The sequence below is a fragment of the Perca fluviatilis genome, chromosome 10, assembly GCF_010015445.1.
Source record: "Perca fluviatilis chromosome 10, GENO_Pfluv_1.0, whole genome shotgun sequence".
NCBI lineage: Eukaryota > Metazoa > Chordata > Actinopteri > Perciformes > Percidae > Perca > Perca fluviatilis.
The window spans coordinates 8,120,272-8,139,782 of NC_053121.1; the positions used below are offsets into that span (position 1 = coordinate 8,120,272).

At 41.9% G+C, this 19,511-nt stretch overlaps 2 protein-coding genes across 2 annotated transcripts; both read left to right on the forward strand.

Moving 5' to 3' along the window:
* The first annotated feature begins 1,298 nt into the window (after positions 1–1,298).
* LOC120567399 (uncharacterized protein K02A2.6-like) lies at positions 1,299–2,380 on the forward strand. Its single transcript, XM_039814362.1, has 2 exons — positions 1,299–1,310; positions 1,393–2,380. Exons 1-2 carry the CDS (start codon positions 1,299–1,301, stop codon positions 2,275–2,277), a joined length of 897 nt encoding a protein of 298 aa, XP_039670296.1. The 3' UTR covers positions 2,278–2,380.
* Positions 2,381–15,052: 12,672 nt separating this feature from the next.
* LOC120567357 lies at positions 15,053–18,392 on the forward strand. Its single transcript, XM_039814314.1, has 2 exons — positions 15,053–15,067; positions 15,623–18,392. Exon 2 carries the CDS (start codon positions 15,912–15,914, stop codon positions 18,162–18,164), a length of 2,253 nt encoding a protein of 750 aa, XP_039670248.1. The 5' UTR covers positions 15,053–15,067; positions 15,623–15,911; the 3' UTR covers positions 18,165–18,392.
* The last annotated feature ends 1,119 nt before the right edge of the window (positions 18,393–19,511 follow it).

Below are 19,511 nucleotides of genomic sequence, written 5' to 3' on the forward strand. Positions count from 1 at the left end.
GGCTATGGTGTGCGCCAACAGGGCATGCCAATTTGTCCTCAGCCTTAGACTGGACATTTGAAGGCAATGAGGCATTCATTAAACTTAAACAATCCCTTGCTGCAGCAGCAAATCTGGCCTGCCCAAACTACTCCCTGCCCTTCCACTTGGATGTTTCTGAAACAAAACAAGCAACTAATGGGGTTTTGTTTCAGAAAAAAAGGTGACAGAGTAGTGTTGAACTACATGAGCATCCCATTTGAACAAATTGAAAAACCACCGCCCGCCCTGCACACAACATGCTGCAGGGGTGGCAAAATGCATTCAGAAATCATCACACATAGTTATGGGACACCCCCTGATAGTGTTGACCTCCCACAGCATAGTGTCCTTTGTTAACTCAGCCATGTTTTCACTCACACCAACCAGACAAAGGCGAATCAGCAAAGTTTTGCAGGCCCCAAACCTGACCTTTACACATGAAGGCATTAACATGGCAGACCAGATGGGGGAGGGGGAACCACATGAGTGTGAGGACAGGACAAGAAAAGTGGAAAAAGTCAGACCAGACTTAGCTGCACAACCACTAGGGGAAGGAAGAGTGCTATTCACAGATGGGTGTTGTTTTAGACATGAGACTGAGGGACTGAAAGCAGCATATGCAGTGGTTGAAGACACAGGAGGGGAAGTGGTGACACTAGAGGCAGAAAGACTACAAGGCACACAGTCAGCACAAAAAGCAGAAGTAATGGCACTGATTAGAGCCTTGGAAATAGGGAAAGGGCAAGCCGTGACTGTTCACTCTGATTCAGCATATGCGGTTAGTGCAGCCCATTTGGAGCTACCACAGTGGCTGAGAGCAGGGTTTTTGACAGCAGGAGGAAAACCTATTAAACATGAGGAAGAAATGAAAAGATTAGCAAAAGCTATTCTCCTACCAGCCAAGGTAGCTATAGTCAAATGTAAGGGCCACAGCAATACTCAAGATAGAGTGAGTAAAGGAAATGAAGCAGCAGACAGCGCCGCAAAAACCGCAGCAGGATATTTGGCACACCATCTAATGATGACTGCAGACCTAGAAACCAGGGCCGAGCTTAGCAAAGAAACAATCATTGAGTTACAAGCCGAAGCTTCCCCAAGAAAAAACAGTTTGGAAAAGCAGGGGAGCTATACAAAGTGAGGGGTTGTGGCGGGGCCCGGATGGTAGACCTATTCTGCCACCAGGGGTACGGAGACGGCGCCTAGAAGAAGCTCATGGGGTGGGACATGTAGGGGTCAGTCAGATGTTGAGAAACCTACAACATTGGTGGCATCCATTCATGAAACCAATGGTAGAGCAGGGCATACCAAGACCTGTCCCCAATGCCAAGCATTCAACCCTAAGCCTACAGTGAAACCAGACGGGGACAGTAGTACCCCCTTGAGACAGTGGCAGGGAAAGAGATTGTGATTGACTACACTGACATGACGAACAGGGTACAGGGTTGCAGGTATTTGCTGGTGTGTGTGGATTCCTACACTGGATGGCCAGAGGCCATGCCCGCAAAAAATGAAGACGCTCAGACCGTAATTAAATTTCTAATCAACCAATACATTCCCCAGCATGGGTTCCCTGAAAGGATAAAGTCAGATAATGGTTCCCATTTCAAAAACAAAGATTTGCAAAAGGTGGAACTCATGTTGGGGCTAAAGCATAAATTTGGCTCCGTATACCACCCTGAATCTCAAGGCAAGGTAGAAAGGATGAACCTGACCTTAAAAAACAAAATGTCTAAAATATGCAACCAAACAGGGATGAATTGGCTGCAAGCCCTCCCCCTGGCTCTCATGTCGATAAGAATGTCAGTAAACAGTAGGACAGGCCTCTCACCATATGAGCTACAAACAGGGAGGTGTTTCCCGGGGCCCTGGTCTCAGCTTCCACTTACTGAGCCTTCACCTGTAACCATTTCTCACAAAGCCTTTTTCCGCCAGCTACAGGGCACAGTCTCTTTGTTTTCTAAACAGGTGACTGCAGCACACCCAGACGCAGAAACCAAAACTCCTCCAGACGCTGAGTGGGTGCTCCTGAAAGTAATCAAAAGGAAGTGTTCTGAACCTCGCTGGCAGGGGCCATTCAGAGTGACGGCGAGAACATCCCACGCAGTGCAGCGCGAGGGAAAAGGTAAACAGTGGTACCACTGGAGCCAGTGTGCTACTGCCCAGGAGCCAGGCCGCTCCACCAAGGAAGTAGCCAGAGATCTGGCTGCCAGCGCGGAGGGCTCTCCGCCAGACACTAGGGAAAAAGAGGCAGAATAATCCTCTCCAGTGTCCAACGAGGTCCAGGGTAGTCCACCCCTGTGACCTGAAGAAGAGAATCACCAGGAAGAGAGGTGAAACAAGCGCTCTCTTCCCTACAAGTAGCGTGCCAAGCTACCACCTTACCAGTAACAGGTCCTATTTCACACCTGTTCACCGCCCGCCGTATCTCAGAATCTTTTTATATTCTGTAACTTTACCGCCATTAATAGCCACAGGTTCTCTTTAACACCTGTGTAACCGATCGCCGCCGTAAGTATTTTTAAAACTGTGCAAAATAGCTGGAGTTGTAACTAAGAACCTAGATAAGAAAGTTTTAATCTCCTCATAGAGTGTCACTACTATGAGAACGCGGAAAAGAGGGGTTCAAGTTAGGAAGGATTGCTTGCCTTACATTTTTCTTTTTACTCATGTGTGTTACAGTAGTTTTGGGATTGTTAAGTCTCTGCATTGTGACTCTCATCCTCTGGTGGTTTTGTGAGCTCCCTAAACAGCAATGCGCGAAGTAGAAAAGGGGGATACCAATTGGCTCAGTAAATATAATACAATTATCCTCCTTACCAGCATCATATGATGCCATTGCTGGTAGAAGGGGAGGCCGCTGTGGACAAGGAGGAGAGTGTGGAGTTGCAATGTAGAGACTACTAATTGTGTGGACTCACTTAGGTGAGTCCAAAAGGGGGTGTGGGAACTTTTTATTCCATAAAAAGTTAACAGAAGTATGCTCTTAATATTAGAAGTGTTTTTCCATTTTCTACATTTTTTACCATCTTTTACATTTTCTACTGAAGTGTTTTACAATTTATCTAGAAGTGATTTTTACCTAGAAGTGCCTTTACCTAGACGTGCCATGTTCTGACTCTATTTTTGTTTTTTGGAATATCTTGTTCTCTGACCTCTCTTCTCTTTTGGTATGTTGAACTCTAGTAGAGTTCAAAAGGGGGAATTGTGGGATATAGATACACACGCTTTGCTGACCAAATGACTTATGTTCCTATAATATACTGCCTAATTATTACAGCAAGCTGCCTAGACTTAACGAGCTAAAAGTATGCTGCACGAGAACAGAACCAAGGCTGCACACAGGTGGCCTGCATCGTGCAAAGGAGGACATGTTCCTCTGTGGAATGCAGTAAGCAAGGACGGAGGACACCAAGACCTGGCTCAGTCACAATCCATCAAAAGCAACAGCCCACTTTGTAGAGACAGATGTTCGTGTGTGATATGTAACTGCCCTTGTTAAACTTCAATAAAAGACAGGCAAAAGAGGAAGAGAGTCAGAGCTCACTGGTGAGAGACAGACTGCGGAGTCTGCCTACGGAGTGATGCTCTCCTCCTATAGGAGCCTATTGTGTGAACTTTAACTTGTGTTTGTGAAGTTATTACTATCTATTGCAGTGAAGAAGTCCTCACCTGGGAGTGCACCTTGGAAGCACGACACTGTGTTCAGCAGATTCATAAAGTCACGATTCAGCACTTCAGACTCTTGCTTTACAACATCATTTGACCCTATATGCAGTATAATGTTCTTCACAGTTGGGTGTGCTGCTATGATATCCTGGATTCTTTGGGCCAAGTCAGACACCATGTCTTTGGGAAAACAGAGTATTTTGGTGTTTTTGCTGCTTTTTATATCTTTCACAGCAGAGTCACCCACAATCAGAGTTTGGGGCCCAGTTGTTAGCTTTCCCTGTAGCTTTTTACTTTTAGAATTGCTCTCAGTCCTTACCCTGCTGTGTGACGATGAGACGTAATCCAGGTCATGTCCAGGGTCCTGCAGCAGAGGAGCAAATCTGTTCTTCACCTGCACACTCAGTTGTTGGGGAGGCATTTTGTTGCTGATTTTCTCTTTTGCAGCTGTCCACGACTGTGTCCTGCTAAGTACAGGGGTTGACGAGGCGCTCTGCCTGGATGATAATGCAGGCCAGCTGGTCGTATCACAAATCTCAGGGCGCTGTGCTCTGCCCCTTAGTCGTCCTCCCATTTCCCAGGAAAATGATTTACTCTTAGGCTTTGCACCAAAAGAGTTCCAGGGAGGACTGCCACTTGTTGATTTATTATCCGTTCCACAGCCCTCGTTTCTTTGTGGTCTTGCTGGTGCTAGTTAGCCGTGTGTTAGCATGCTTTTGTCCATTGTTTTGGGTCACTGGTTAAGTGGTGTCATTTCCACATGATCTGTTCACTTCCACGTTTACTTCTAACTGGTAAATTTTGGTTTCCAGAACTGCAATCTTCTGAAGGAGTTTGTAGTAGTCCTCTATGGAGAAGGGTGGCATCTTGCTGCTAATTAGCTTTAGCTACAGTCACTTTAGGACAGGCTTGAGCTATTGGTAGGCCACGCTCACGCAGAAAAATGTTCAAATATGACAATAGCCTACTATGTCTACAAAAAATGTATAGTCCAGTGATTTATAAGTATCCAAGAGCCGCTGCTCATAGTTTCTCTCAGAGGAAAAGCAAGATTATCAGCAGAAATATGCAAGCAGAAGCAGGAGCAAGGAGTAGAGCGTCTGCACTGTAAGAAGCAGGAAGTACTAAAGCTTGTTATTAACTTTAACTGGACGAATCTTGAGTCTTAATTTGAATCCTGAGTCTTTTCCTCTGATCTACCAGTAAACAAACACTCTTCAGTGACCATAGAATTGGAGTCAGATTAAGTCTGGCCTTTTTAGGGCCAGACCGGTCATCGGTCACATTTTGGAATAAAATCCTACAGCGCCCACTGAAAATACCGAGCACCCACTGAGCCCCCATGTGTGCCAGACTACCAGTAGGCTACATTCATTTAAAATTAGAGACTTTATTATCGAGTTAATAGTGTGTTTGTATTGGCCGCTGTCCGTTTCCTAAGGTTCTGAAATGCAAACATTTTTGGACTACTTTTTTTTTTTTAAAGGGCATGCGCCCGTGAGCATCCACGGAGGAACACATAAATCGCCGCCTATGGAGGAAGACATTGTGCTTCTATATTTACCTGACAGAGAACATTGCAGAATCAGAATGTAATCACAAAATATCACAATTAAAATGTGAAGTAATCAGACATTAGCGTCACTCATGGCAGTGCGCTACCCACCCTGCCCATTACGAGAACTAAACAGCACATAGCTGCGTTCATCAACCACCAGAACTGGACTGCGTGTGTGTGCGTGTGTGTGTGTGTGCGTGTGCAGAGAGAGAGAGTTCTCTCTATCTGTCTCTAGTCCTGCTCACTGCTCACTCAGTGACTACGTTTACAAGCTGTCAATTTTCGGGTTATGGTCGGGTTAAGGTCACTATTCGGGTTTCTGAAACATTCGGAATAACCCGTTTACATGCGTGAGCAGAGAGAGTTACTCCTGTATACATGGCATTTGTAATCAATTGGCGATATCCCGATGTAAACGGCGACGCACGGTTAGCGTCTGGATGTACGGACAACCTTAAGACGCAATATGTGTCATTTCCGATTCTTCTTCCTGTATCCAAAGACAACAACAACAGCACGCGGATAATGAATAGTTCGTGGCAGATAGCGACCGCCTTTGTTTGCGCTTTGGTGCTGGTACGGACCCACCAGCAGCACTTGACACTACTGTGCCTCATGGTCTTCATTAGAAGGAGAGAAGGTGAGCAAGAAATGGGAAATGTAGCTGGAGTTGTGCCACACATATCCACAATACCCGTTACCACCAGAGCCCCCCGGACACTTTGGATGAAGGTGCGCAGTCAGGACTGGTGGGAACGGGTTGTAATGATGGAGTTCACCGACACGGATTGGCGTGACAATTTTCGTATGTCACGTCAATCTTTTGCTAAACTTTGCCGTATGATGGAGAGAGTGATGGAGCCCTGTGAAGTAACCATTCGCACACCAGTACCTACAGGGATGCGTGTTGCCATGGTGCTATACAAACTAGCAAGCTGCGCAGAGTATCGTGTGATCGCAAACCAATTCGGAGTGCACAAGAGCACCGTGAAGAAGATGGTGTATTTATTCTGCCACGGAATGGTCGACTCTGTCATCAAAACACTTATCAGAGTACCCACGTTGGAGGAGGCATGTGCCATCGCAGAAAGATTTGAACGGGCCCACTCCATTCCTCAAATCATAGGTAAAAATATTTCCTGCTCTTTTGTCTTGATAATTTCAGTGCAGTTTTCTGAGAGTAGGCTAAATGTGAACTGTACTATGTGTGTAGGCTACACTGCAGTGTGTAAACTTATTTTTATTTTTTATCATAGGCTGTGTGGATGGGAGTCACATCCCTTGTTTGCCTCCAAGTGATGGCTACAGAGACTTTATAAATAGGAAGGGATGGCCCTCCTATATCCTCCAGGGAGTCTGTGATGACAAATACTGGTAATTGTTTTGCCATTCCCAGTTTTTATATTTAAGTTTATGATGATAATAATTTGTATATAATGTTGACAAACATACTCCACTAAGCTATAATAGAACCCCTCCCTAGCATCTATTGTAAGTTTTTGAAATTAGAGTTCAAGGAGGTCCACTGTTGAAGAGAAAAATAGAAGTTAAAAAAAAATATCACATGCTTCATGTTCAAATAATTATGATCTAATTATTGACCTGAAAGAATTGGGATTATAATTTTGGCCATAATCAAGCAGCCCCAATGCACTCAGGCAGTCCCAGCTGTTCCAGAATGCCCACTCCTTCCCAAAGGTAGATAATGCATGAAAACAGCATTTGAAATCTTGTTTGGTTGTTAAATGTAAGAGGTATGTTATTAATTTTCTATTAATGTTATTAAACCAGAGTTTTAGATTTTATACTTGCGACAAAATTCAAATGTGTTATGACATAATTTCGGACACTAATATTTCTATCTCAATGTCCCATTTTAGAAAGCAGTGCAGATCGAGGGGCAGGATGTGGATTTCTTCCTGCTGGGAGATCCTGCTTACCCGCTGATGCCCTGGCTAATGAAGGGCTATCTGCAGTCTCCAAGACTGACACCACAGGAGGAATCCTTCAATGTGTATTTGAGTTCTGCTAGAACAAGTATTGAGATAGCATTTGGTCGACTGAAATCTCGTTTCCGTGTTCTGTTGAAGCGCAGTGATTTCCATTTCACATTTACCCCATACATGGTAGCGACATGTTGTGCTCTGCACAATTTTTGTGAGATGGAGAAGGAGCATGTGAATCCCAGATGGGCAGAGGAGGCAACATCTGCAGGAAGGCAGTTTCCACAGCCTGTGTCACAGGCCAATAGGGACAATAACAGTGCAGCCACAGCCATCAGACGGGCACTAACGGATTACCTTGCTGCACATGTCCCACTCCGTAGGCGCTTATAGGAGAGCGCGAGAGAGTAAGATGGATGGGGGGTGATGGGAAAGAAGTGGATCTAAACTAATGATTTGTTACTTGCATTGCATTGTTTTTTCTAAGGTCTTTAAATGTTTATCTGCTCTCTGAAATGTGAAACCAGCTTTAGTTTGTTGCTCCCTACTCATGAAAGACAAGGTATCTAAAAGTTGTGTTTACAATTTCTAATAGAAGTTCAGCACATGCAAGTTTTCAAGTAACTTTTATATAACATTTGTTATTCAAAATCAATTACAGCTTTGTTTGTTTGGTTTTTACAAATGAGGTAAAACTTTGGTTCAAATAAGGGTCAACTTGTAGTAGCTTTAAACATATACAAGTGTGGAACAAAGTGCCTCTGAAAATGTTTTGTAATAAATAAAAATTGTTTAAAAAAAAAGGTGCAAGGTGTAAACATTTTACAAAAATACTTTCAAGAACATACTTTGTAATAACATAACAAAACTGACAACTGTCTCAAGATTAAAAGGTGGGACACTACAGTTGGAAGAATCTTGTAAAACCTTGGTCACCATCGTTGTCATCACGTTCAGGCTGAGGTGTTTGTGAGTAGGGGACACTATGTGGAGGAGTAGGGGGTTGCCCGTAATTGTGAAAATGGTTGTTGTATGGCTGATACATTGGCTGGGGCTGAGAATTGTTAAAGACAGGTTGCGGAGTTGGCCGCTGGAATAAGGCACCTAACCCTGTGAGGAGTTGGGTTACTAAGACACCCGTTGAACGGGTTGTTTCTGCGATCAGTTGAGACATGAGTGCTACATCCCTGGCATGGCTCAACTGCCTTTGCTGCTCACTCCATTGGTTCTGTGCGTGCTGCATTTTCTCCATGAACTGCTGTTGTTGAGTAAGTGAAGCAGTTCCACGGGGCCTGGACCTGCGACTTGACCCACCTAGAGCAGACAAGACAGCCCTTAGCTTGCACCATCAGCTATACTACATAATATCTCTTCTTAATCACTATAATCAAAGTGACCATTAAAGAAACTGATTATTTTCAGACATTACACAAGGAAGAGGATTGACTTAGTGTTACAATACTATGCTCTAACCAGTTATGCCTTAGTAATACTATTTAGAAATCCTACCAGGAGTAGCTGCAGTGGGATTTGATGGCTGTGTAGACTGAGGAGGCGCAGTGGCATCTGATGGTTGTGTAGGAGGTCCACTTGCTTCATTCTCTGCTTCTGGCCAAAAAAAGACACCAAAAACAAGCAAAACGTTAAAGCTTGATGTTAGAATAGTTGGGAAGGCTATTGTTCAGTGACTTCTCCTATTAAACTAACCGCTTACCTGTGTTATCATCCACACCATCATCATCCTCTCCTTCAAGATCTAGTGAGCCACTTCCACTTGTTACGTTGCTTGCTGTAGACATAGGGGTGGCAGCGTCTGTCAGGTCAAACGCATAAATACTATGTGCATAAAATTAACAAAAAACAAGAGACGTCTTTTTACGCATCATCATGAGGAGACCGCAAAATAGCCATTTACACTGCCTTACACTGACGTTACTTTACATTAATTTGACATTTATTTTACTTATTTATCATCAGGGACAGTGCATGTTAGGCAACAGTTGTGGTACTAATGAGTAGCATTACTATTTATTATGACAATTGACCTTAGTTACGTAGCTATTTTGCTCAGACAAGGCGAGCTAACCTACCTTGGTCGTCAGGTATCTGCTCCTGTTCGTCCTCAAAGCCGACATCTACCCCGCTGTTTTCGGCAGTAGTGATGGGCCTATTCCCCAAAATCTCATCCATTATGTCGAACTGGGGGAAAGAAGACGGGTCGGAACCGCTAGTACCGTTTTGTTTCTTCGCCCTGTAGTATGCCTTTTTCAGCGTCTTCCAGCGGTGCTTGACTTGGTCTGGCGTCCGTACAAACCCTGCTTCGCGTAACTTTTCGGTCACCTTCTTATAAATTTCAGTATCTCGGTACTTTCTGCCGTCAACAAATGACATTATATTCATGGTTTTCACCACACTGATGAAGAAACTGGTTTCCTCCTCGCTCCAAAAATGTGGTGCTGTGCTGCGTCTCGCCATGTTTCCCTCTATTTCTTGTTTACTTCCGGTATACTGGTTTTCTGGCGCATACAAGAAGTTCCTCTACTCAAAAGACCAAGATTCCTTGCGAATAGAACATGCGCAGAACACAAATCAATGTTCCTTTTGATGGGGATATGCCGATACGCGTTTACATGACCAAAATTTCGGGTTAGAAAAGGGGTAACCCAGGTAGCATATTCGGGTTTTTAAAAACCGGAATATGAGCATATTCGGGTTTTTGCCGATGTTTACATGGCCGTGCGCGACCGGGTTATTGCTAATATTCCGGTTTTGAACGGGTTATTGGCTGCATGTAAACGTAGTCAGTGAGCAGAGGGGGAGTGGCCAGCGGCTAGAGCGGCAAAAGCCAATGTGTGCTTCTTTTACCGACGATATCTTTTTCATTTCTTATCCAAACAACATCAAACTTGGCACGGCACTTACTCGTGCGCCTAGCAAGACACCTGTCAAGTATGAAATCCATCAGACTAACGGTTCGAGAGATATGCGCTTAACACCCACACAGACAGACAGACGTTCCTGCAATTATAGATAGATGTTGTCCTGTGTGACTTCGGTCCTTTAGCAATATGAAACTAAACGGCATGTTTATCAGCAATCTGCTCCGTAGCAGGTTATGTTTGAGATAACAGATCAACCCGTATAAAGCACTAGTGACCAATCAATTCTCTTGAAAATGTCAATACAATTTTCTTAAGTTCGTTTGAATTTCTTGGTACACCTGTATTCATCAACAATGACATTTATTTTCAATGATATTCTGAGCCAAATTGCATAAATAGCGGCCTTGAGATGGTGTGCGTGATAGAGATCTCATTCAAGTACGAAAATTAAAGAGAGACAGAGACAGACAGAAATAAATAGAAAGAAGCTGTGCATGAGGTGCTGGTTTCTTACTGGGTAGAGTTCCTTACTATCTCAATAGTTTTAATATCCTTCCATACTTTTTTGGAACCTGTACCAAACTGCATATTAATTTTATATACCTAAAAGATTATTTCAGGACATTTTTTGCTGCACCACTCTGCTCTCACTTGACAGTTAGGCTTGAACCAACAATGCCTGGCTAACACACTGATTACTTATCTGTTTGTCCAATGGAGGTACAAGCTGAGTTGGCTGGAGTTTATCAAAGGAGGACCAGATAAGCAACTGCTCTCCCAAGTTCTGCAGTTCACAGTGCATTCATCCTAAAAACATTTGTACTGTGACATTGAGGAGGAGCACAGAGGAGATGAAGACTGAAATATCTAGGAACTTTATCGGCGAGCCATAGACATAAAATGTGTTTTGAAAAAAAAACAAGTACAGTCAGACACTAACCTTAGGCCTTAAAACCACACCTCCATGAAGATTCAATATTAAACCATCATTTAAAATGACTATATGTAACTTTTGAATGTTTCTGAAGCTCAAATAAAAAATACAAATATTCAAATAAAACAAGGAAAAAAATCACTGTGGTGAAACTGGTGGACACAAAAAAACACTGTCTGCATCTTGCGTTAAGAGTTGCAGCAGGTCACAATTCTGCAAGGTCATGATAAATTTATTATACCGAGGCTGTGCAGTGTAACTCATTATTTTCTTGTTGCTGTATTTCTAAGTGATCATCTTTGTGATTCGGTAATAGTGTAGCTTATACTAGAAAGGTAATAACACAAACTAGGGGTCGACCGATACCGATAGCTAGGTTGGGCCCTATTTGCCGATAACCGATTAATCGACCGATAGTATTTAGAATTGATACTGGATAAAACAGTTGACAAAATACATACATTTTTTTCAAAAAAAGTCCAGACACTTTTGCCAATAATCAAAATAATAATGTCATATTTATTGATATTACACCCACAGCAATGCTACACAAGCATGTGTGTTGTCTAAAACAGTTCTCCTACATATTTGGAGTCATCCAGTGCAAAAATAAACATAATGAGCATTATAATTCATATAAAGGACAAACTATTTACATTTCTTCAAAAAAGGCCCAAATGTATGCCAAATCTCAAAACAGTGACGCCATTCTTCTTTGTAGAACGGGCCTTTTTTGAAGAACTGTAAATAGTTTGTCCTTTATATGAATTATAATGCTCATTCACTGGATAGACCTACAACCAATCAGAGCAACGGAACTCAACGCAACTGTCAACAGAACTCAACACTGTGTATCATCTCCATAGCAACCACTCTTTGCACAATGCATTCGTTCTAACTTCCGACTTTTAGACTTGTTTTAAGCTGGATATATCATTTGTTGCATGTAAATATAAACGTGGATAACGTTATTGATAGTGACATGCTTGCTACAGTCGCATTTCTAGAGATGAATCGGCGAAAACACGTTTTATTTCAATGAGACACGCCATGGCTTTGTTCTAACGTCGCTGGGCGCTCCCTCTCTTCACTCACTCTCTATCTCGCTCCACCATATAACGCTACCGTGCTTTCGGGCAGTTGTTGATGCTCCTCCGCTGAGGATTTTAAAATGAATGCGCTGTCGATTCTACACATCTCAATTCTCCGGCGGCAGCCACTAGACAGATCATGGACGATTTGGGTCAGACTTGCGTTTACTTTTGTCAGTGTTTAACCGCTTGAGGTAAGTTAGCCTACTACTAATGTTTAGCGTCATCTCAGCCTCGAAAGCAAACAAACATACTGTTGTGCTGTTCTTTCTCTACTAATGCAGCATCTATTCAACAAATTAATAACTTTATAATGATATGACAAATTGTACTGTATACATACCTTTTGCTGTCGATGCTTTAAACGCGCATCTGATGTCAGCCTTCTCCGCGCGCATGGTGCTCTCCGTGCACGTAACGTGTGTCGAAAATAAACAACACGAGGCATCAGTGATGGTTTTTATTTCGCCTCTAGAGGCCGCTATTGTAATGCATGATGCCAGCAGACCCTTCTCAGCTTTCGTGTACTGTGTAATGAATGACAGCGCGCGCTTCTCAGCCGCTCCAGCAACGGACGCAACCAGGAAAAACTATCGGTATGGATTTTTGCCGATAACAATAGTTCCACCAATCAACTATCGGTGCCGATTAATCGGCAAAACCGATGAATCGGTCGACCTCTAACACAAACTGTACTACTGTTTTCAAGTCCACCAAATCTGTCAAGAGGCTAAAATTGCCATTTCACCCACTAAAGCGGATTTTATGTTAGTCATTAAAGCAGTTGTTATGAGAAGATACGATGAGGAGTTAACAGCTGCTCCAACACGTCTTCATCCAAATTTCAATCACAAGAGGAGTCTTGGCAGCATGTGGGCATTAGCAGATTACCTTTTTATCCTGTTGTCTTTTCTATGTGAATCAGATCTTGTGTGATCATCTTTATGATTCATTAACCCCGGTGGATCCTGAACTACTGTTCTAGGCTTGTGATTAGAGCATGGGCTGTGTCTGGGGAATGGTGCATCTAGGGGAGCTGACATTTCTCCATCTCTCCCACACACTCTCTCCTACACATTTTTTCTCTTCAGTATAATGGGCTACTGACACATAGACTGACTGACAGACACACACACACACACACACACACACACACACACACACACACACACACACACACACACACACACTGGTATTCCCCTAACCCATATGCTGTCCCTTATCTCAGTACCTCTGTGTCTCTTTAATAGTGAGGAGGGAGGTTTCTAACCTGCAGGAAGACTGAATAACACGGTCCATGAATGACTTTGTGTCTGCTTCTGTGAGAGGGACAGAAAGAGAGAGCAGAAAAGAGGGTAAAATAAAAAAAGTGTGCACTAAATAGTATTCTTACTATTCTGGTTTCACAAACAACTAAGTTTACTTGTTAGGACCTTATTAATTATGATGATTTTTTGTTATCATAGTTTTGTCTTATGCACACAGTAACACATTGCAGTAATTACTTTTTCCAGTAACAAGTAGTGTAGGGGATTACAATTTAAAATGTCATCATCTTATAGTTAATAACCCAATTAATGCTCTATTACATTTACAATGGAGTGCATGGGCAACCACACAAGTGATTTGTAGCTATGCTGGCAGCTGTGTGTCAGTGTTGGTCGGTCCACTACTTGGTTTCAGACTGACATCAAAAACTATTCCATATATTTGTTAGAGGAGTGAATTTGCTCAAGAATCAATTTGTTGGCTGAAAGCCTACTGTGAAATTGCGCACAGGTGTCAGCAAAATTGGCCCGTGTGATTAGTAGCGCCTTTAAGGTGGGAATGGTCATGCGGTTCTTCACGTCAGTCCACAAACTGTAAAGTTTTTTACAAAAGCTCCCGCAAATCTGCAGACGCAGACCACTACAATTGACTGACACACACACACATTGTTAAAATCATACGCTGGACACTTTATTAGTCTTTCTACATGGGTTTAGTTAATGATGGGGCTAATCGCTGACAACCGGGACAATTTCATAGTATGAACTGGGACATTTTAGCGTCCCGACAGGCTTTTGTCGGGACTCAGGACACGCAACTCAAAATTGTGACTGTCCCAGTCAAACCAGGACTTCTGGTCACCCTACAGATATGACACAGCCTAGTGTGGTTTAAAAAAAATAAAAAATACTTATCAAGCTGTCATTCACCAGCAGGCAGGGTGTACATATTCAGATGAAGACTTCATCACACGACAGAGCAGATTAGCAAACATTAGCAAACGTTAGCGGGTAGCTAGCTAACTAGTAACACTCACCTTTGGTTTGATTATGAAGATATTCCTGTTTTTCACCTCCCATACGACAGCGTTGTTAACCCATCCACTCTTGAAAAAAAAGATAGCTATCCGTACTTTTGTAGGCTTTCATTTTTTGTGCGGTGTAAGGTGATGGATTCTTTATAAGATAGATAAATATATGGGTCAATGACGTGACGCCCCCTTTTTCTGTCTGGGTTAATTTTATTTTGCAGAAAAAAATAAAAAATACATAAAAATTTCTCATCTACTTGTTATACCTTCTTCACCTACTAAACCACTCTAACTTCTCCAAATTTTTAAGTTTTTCATCATTTTTCTGCTATCCGAAGTGCCAAAACATCATATGGGGCGACCGTCCAGCCTTGACTTTTGTTAGGACAACTGGTTTAAAAACAGTTTAAATCAACTTAAATATATCCCTTTTCCTAGTTGGCATAATTTCAAACATGTTTTACATCCATTGACAAAACTATAAAGCATTTGCACATATATTTCTATCATGATATACAAACGAATGTTGTCCGAATTAAGTTGATTCTATCCATATCATCCGGGGCGACCATCAACAAACCACAATTTTGGGACCTTTATTTTGAAAAACCTCTCAAGGATGGGATATTGCATCAGCCAGACACAAGTGAAGACCCCTGGAAACAACTGTAAGGTAAATCAGTCTCTCTCATATAGTAAGAAAAAGCTGTTTTTAACTGCTGTATTGTCGTAGTCAATTTTGGTCATCATGGGGGTGGGGCCCACCCCAAAACTGTAAATTATAATTTTTTTTCCACAAATCTATATTTTGATGATAAATTTGATAGTGCTTTGTCACTAGAAGAAGCTAGTTTGGTTTCTGAGGCTAACTGTTAGCCTGTTATACTTGAGTGAACTTGAAAACATCATATGGGGCGACGGATCGATGTAATGGGGCCAGCACTGCTGAGTGTTTTAAATGATAGATATATGTCCTATATTTGTAGTTTTAATTTTGTAAATTTGTAGAGTTAATTGTTTAAGCATAATTATTTGTATATTTTATCTTTTTTTTTTTAAATTCAGCCATTCCTTTTATATGGATAAACATTTATTTTTTGTTGTAGTACAATCCTACAGGAAAAATGTAAAATAAAAATAAAAAACTACACAATGACATTCTATTTGTGTGACAATACATGTATTAGTCATTTAAAACAAGTTTTAACCTATTTTACCTATTTCCTAGATGGCACGATTAACAAGCAAAGAGAAGACTGCTCGTTATAGACAGAAAGTCAACTCCGACCCTGCAGCAAGAGCAGAGTATCTTGCAAGGAAAAGAGAGAGGTAAAGAAAAAAGAGCTTCTGTAGCAGTGAGCTAGAGTCACTAGAGCTACAGAAAGTAGGAGACCAGGGTAGATAAAATAAACAGTTTAGACTGTATGCGACAATGAGCTATTAAACATTGGTCACCGAAACAGCTGTTCTCTAAAGAGAGTAGGTTCAGGATAAGGAGGAAAGAGCACAGGTGTAGAATGTTTATCTTGTTGTTGATGAACAACTCTGTACACTATTGTTTCAGCTACCAAAAAAGAAAGCATGAGGGGAAGAATCCAAATGTGAAGTCAGATGAGTTATCAGAAAGGGAGAGGAATAATCTGAGAAACAAGTGGAAGGCTGCATCCAGAAGATACAGGGAGAGAAGAAAGATGGAGAAGGCAATGTTGGACCTGACACCTCAATCCATAGAGAACACTCTGCCAGATCCAGCAGGTGTAGAAGGAGTGGAGGGGCAGCAAGAGAGTCCAGGGGGGTGTGTGGTGGTGGATGCTCCACCTCAAAATGAGGACTTCCATCCACAGATGTCCTCCACACCAGAGAGAAAAGACAGAGAAAAGAAAGCTGAGAAACATTGTAAACGACTGCAGGCTGAGAAACATGAATTAAGAAAGCTAAACATAAATCTGAGGAAACAACTTGCAAAGATGAGAAAAGAAAAGGAAAGGGCCAGAAAAGGTGAGACGAGGGCAAAAGAACGGTTAAGCCACAGTGAGAGGCTCAAGCCAAAAGGGGGGAAGAAACTGGCAAAAGAGAGAAAGCTGGCTGTTGTTAGTTTTCTGACTAGAGATGAGAATAGTCGACTTTTACCAGGGAAAAAAGATACCATCACAAAAAACAAAATAAAAGAACAGCGAAGAATTCTCACAAAGCCACTCACAGAGCTCCATGGGCTGTACAATAGTGAAATGAAGAAGAGCCTCCACCTATCTTACAGGCAGTTTGCTAGAAGACGCCCCTTCTATGTCACTGAGCCAAAAGCCAAGGATCGGGACACATGTGCATGCATGGACCACGAAAATGTCCACCTGCTGGCCAACAAGCTCTACAGCAGAGGGCTGTTGAAAACAAAAAGCATTTCTGAGCTGCTGGTTATGATAGTGTGTGATCCAAAAAATAAGGACTGTATGGACCGTGTTTGTGCCAAGTGCTGCTTTGAGGAGGTAGAATTCCCTGAGACAGAGAGCAGCTCAGAAGTCACCTGGGAGCAGTGGAAGAGGGTAACTTCCACAAATGGAGAGAGAATGTTTGGCAACATGGTGAAACAGATCTATAGTGGAACCATCAAGGACTTGATGGAGCTTTTCTCTCAGAAGTTAGAGTCCTTGGCGATACATCAGTTTAACTGGCTGCACCAGGCAGAGCAGTTCCGCTACCTTAAACAAAACATCACAGGGTGTGAAGCTGTTCTGCATGTTGACTTCTCAGAGAATTATGCATGTAAGCTGAACACAGAGGTTCAGGCATTTCACTTTGGAGGTAGCAGACAGCAATCGACTATCCACACAGCAGTCCTGTACACTGTGCATGGAACAAAGTCCTATGCAACACTCTCTGACAGCCTGCGCCATGACGAGCGGGCGGTGTGGGCACATCTAGAGCCCATCTTAGGAGAGCTTCGTGAAACCTTCCCACAGATCACAACCCTCCACATTCAGACTGATGGGCCGGTTACACAGTACCGGAATAAAAACAACTTCTACCTCCTCAGTACTGTCCCTTTCCTTTCTGGGTTCACTAAGGTGACCTGGAATTATTCAGAAAAGTCTCATGGGAAAGGGGCCCCAGATGGGATTGGTGGGGCAATAAAAAGAGAAGCAGATCGCTTTGTCCAAAGAGGTGGTGAACTTCAGACACCACAGCAACTCTATGAGATGCTGAACACAAGATTAGGCTCAAGCATCAAACACTATTGGGTAAACAGAGAAAGCATTGAAAAGTGTGATGAGCTAATTCCTGACAACTTGGAGGCTGTGAAGGGCACCTTTAAAATACACCAGGTTTGGTCTACCCAGCCTTCACAGATCACTCACAGGACTGTGTCATGCTTCTGTAGGAAAACAGAGAGTCCATGCCCTTGTTACAAGCCCGTAACAGTAGACCTGAGAGTGAGACGCACTGTGTGCAACACTGAGAATCCCCCAAGCGCTCCTCCTCAACCACCTAGGGAACAAGAAAATCTAGATCTTTGTGGCAAGTTTGTTATTGTCATTTATGATGAAAAGCCTTATGTTGGCCAAGTGCTTGAGGTTGTGGGAGAAGAAGTGCAGGTCAATTGTATGCTACAATCTGGTGACAAAAACCTCTTCATGTGGCCACAAACTGTAGATTTAATTTTCTACTACAGAAAAGATGTGCATGCTGTGATCTCAGAGCCTGAGCCAGCAACATCACGCTTCTCAAAACTGACTCTCCAAGATTGGGTGAAGTTCAGAAATACCTCAGCTTAGATAAATGCAAGTCGTGTTCATCACTGCCTTATGTGGCTAAATGGGTCCAGAAAAAGAAACTTATTATTTGTGATATTTGAATGTTGAAAGGTTAATTGAGATGCAAGTAGTGTTCATCCCTGTCCAATGAATCAAAAAGGTTCCATAAAAGAGATTCTATACTCAGCTTCTTAAGTTCTTGAAGCATTTAATGTGTGTTGCAATAAAAATTATATAATTTTAAATGTTAATGTCCTTCTGATTTGTTATATTTAAATGTTGAAATGTTATTTGAATAAAAATAGTTACATTTTCTTTCGTCTTGAACTCTTTTGTGTACATTTTAACTGAAATTTTTATACCTGTGGTTTTCTTATCATTTGGGGCGACCATATGTCATGTGGGGTAACCAACAAATAAATGAATAAATGAATACATTCATAACCAAATATCCATCAGTTTAGCCTCAAATATTAATCAGTGGTATGCTATTGTTGAATGTGTAATATCTGTATAAATGCTAATTCAGTTTTTTTGCTTTTAAAGTAAAAATCAGTATTGTAACTGGATTATGAGGGAGACTCTGATATTATAGAATAAACTTGTGAAATAATGGTTTTCATAAAATGAAAGGGCACTAAAGTTTATCTTTCTTCATCAGTTTATCTACTTACTGATATGAGTTCAACTAGTCTTAATGATACATAAAAATGTGAATTTTGAGATATATTACGGTCGCCCCAGATGACTTTTTTAAGGCTATGTATTATTAACTTAAGTGTAAAAACACTAAAATGTCAATTTTTTTACTTTTCTTTATAAAGGCATGTGTACACTACATTCCAAATGTTTAGAAAACGGCCAAACATATCCATATTTTTGGTATTTTAAAATTGGCCTATTAAAAAGTCTTATCCGTCAATGACCCATATAGTAGTATAGTAGATAGTAAATATCTCCAAACTCCAAGTCTGGTCAGCTTCAAAGCAATGAAAACATCAGCGGGTGCTGTGTATGGATCACAAGTTCTGAGTATGTTAATCCTTTCATGATATCTAATTTTAATATTTGGTGACATATGGTCTAAATAGTTGATTGATTGTAGTATTGGAAATCTGCAAGGCTGCAGTTCCCCTGGCTGGTCACTGTTCGTCACCATTCACTCGCCATTTCTTGTCCACCAGGTATCCATGGTAATCATGTGACTGTAAAGTATGAATTATGCCATTGTGGATACTGTGTTTCACAGCAGTTATATGAGGCTGCATTCATTAAGGATGCAACAGGGTTAGAAAAAAAAACAAAGAAAATGTGAATGTCAGAACTGTACATCGGTTTATTGTCATCAGCCCTCAGTCTGTTCTCTGA

Excerpts from the sequence above, each read along its gene's own strand:
- LOC120567357 (XM_039814314.1), top strand. The coding sequence starts at position 15,912 with ATGTTTATCTTGTTGTTGATGAACAACTCTGTACACTATTGTTTCAGC.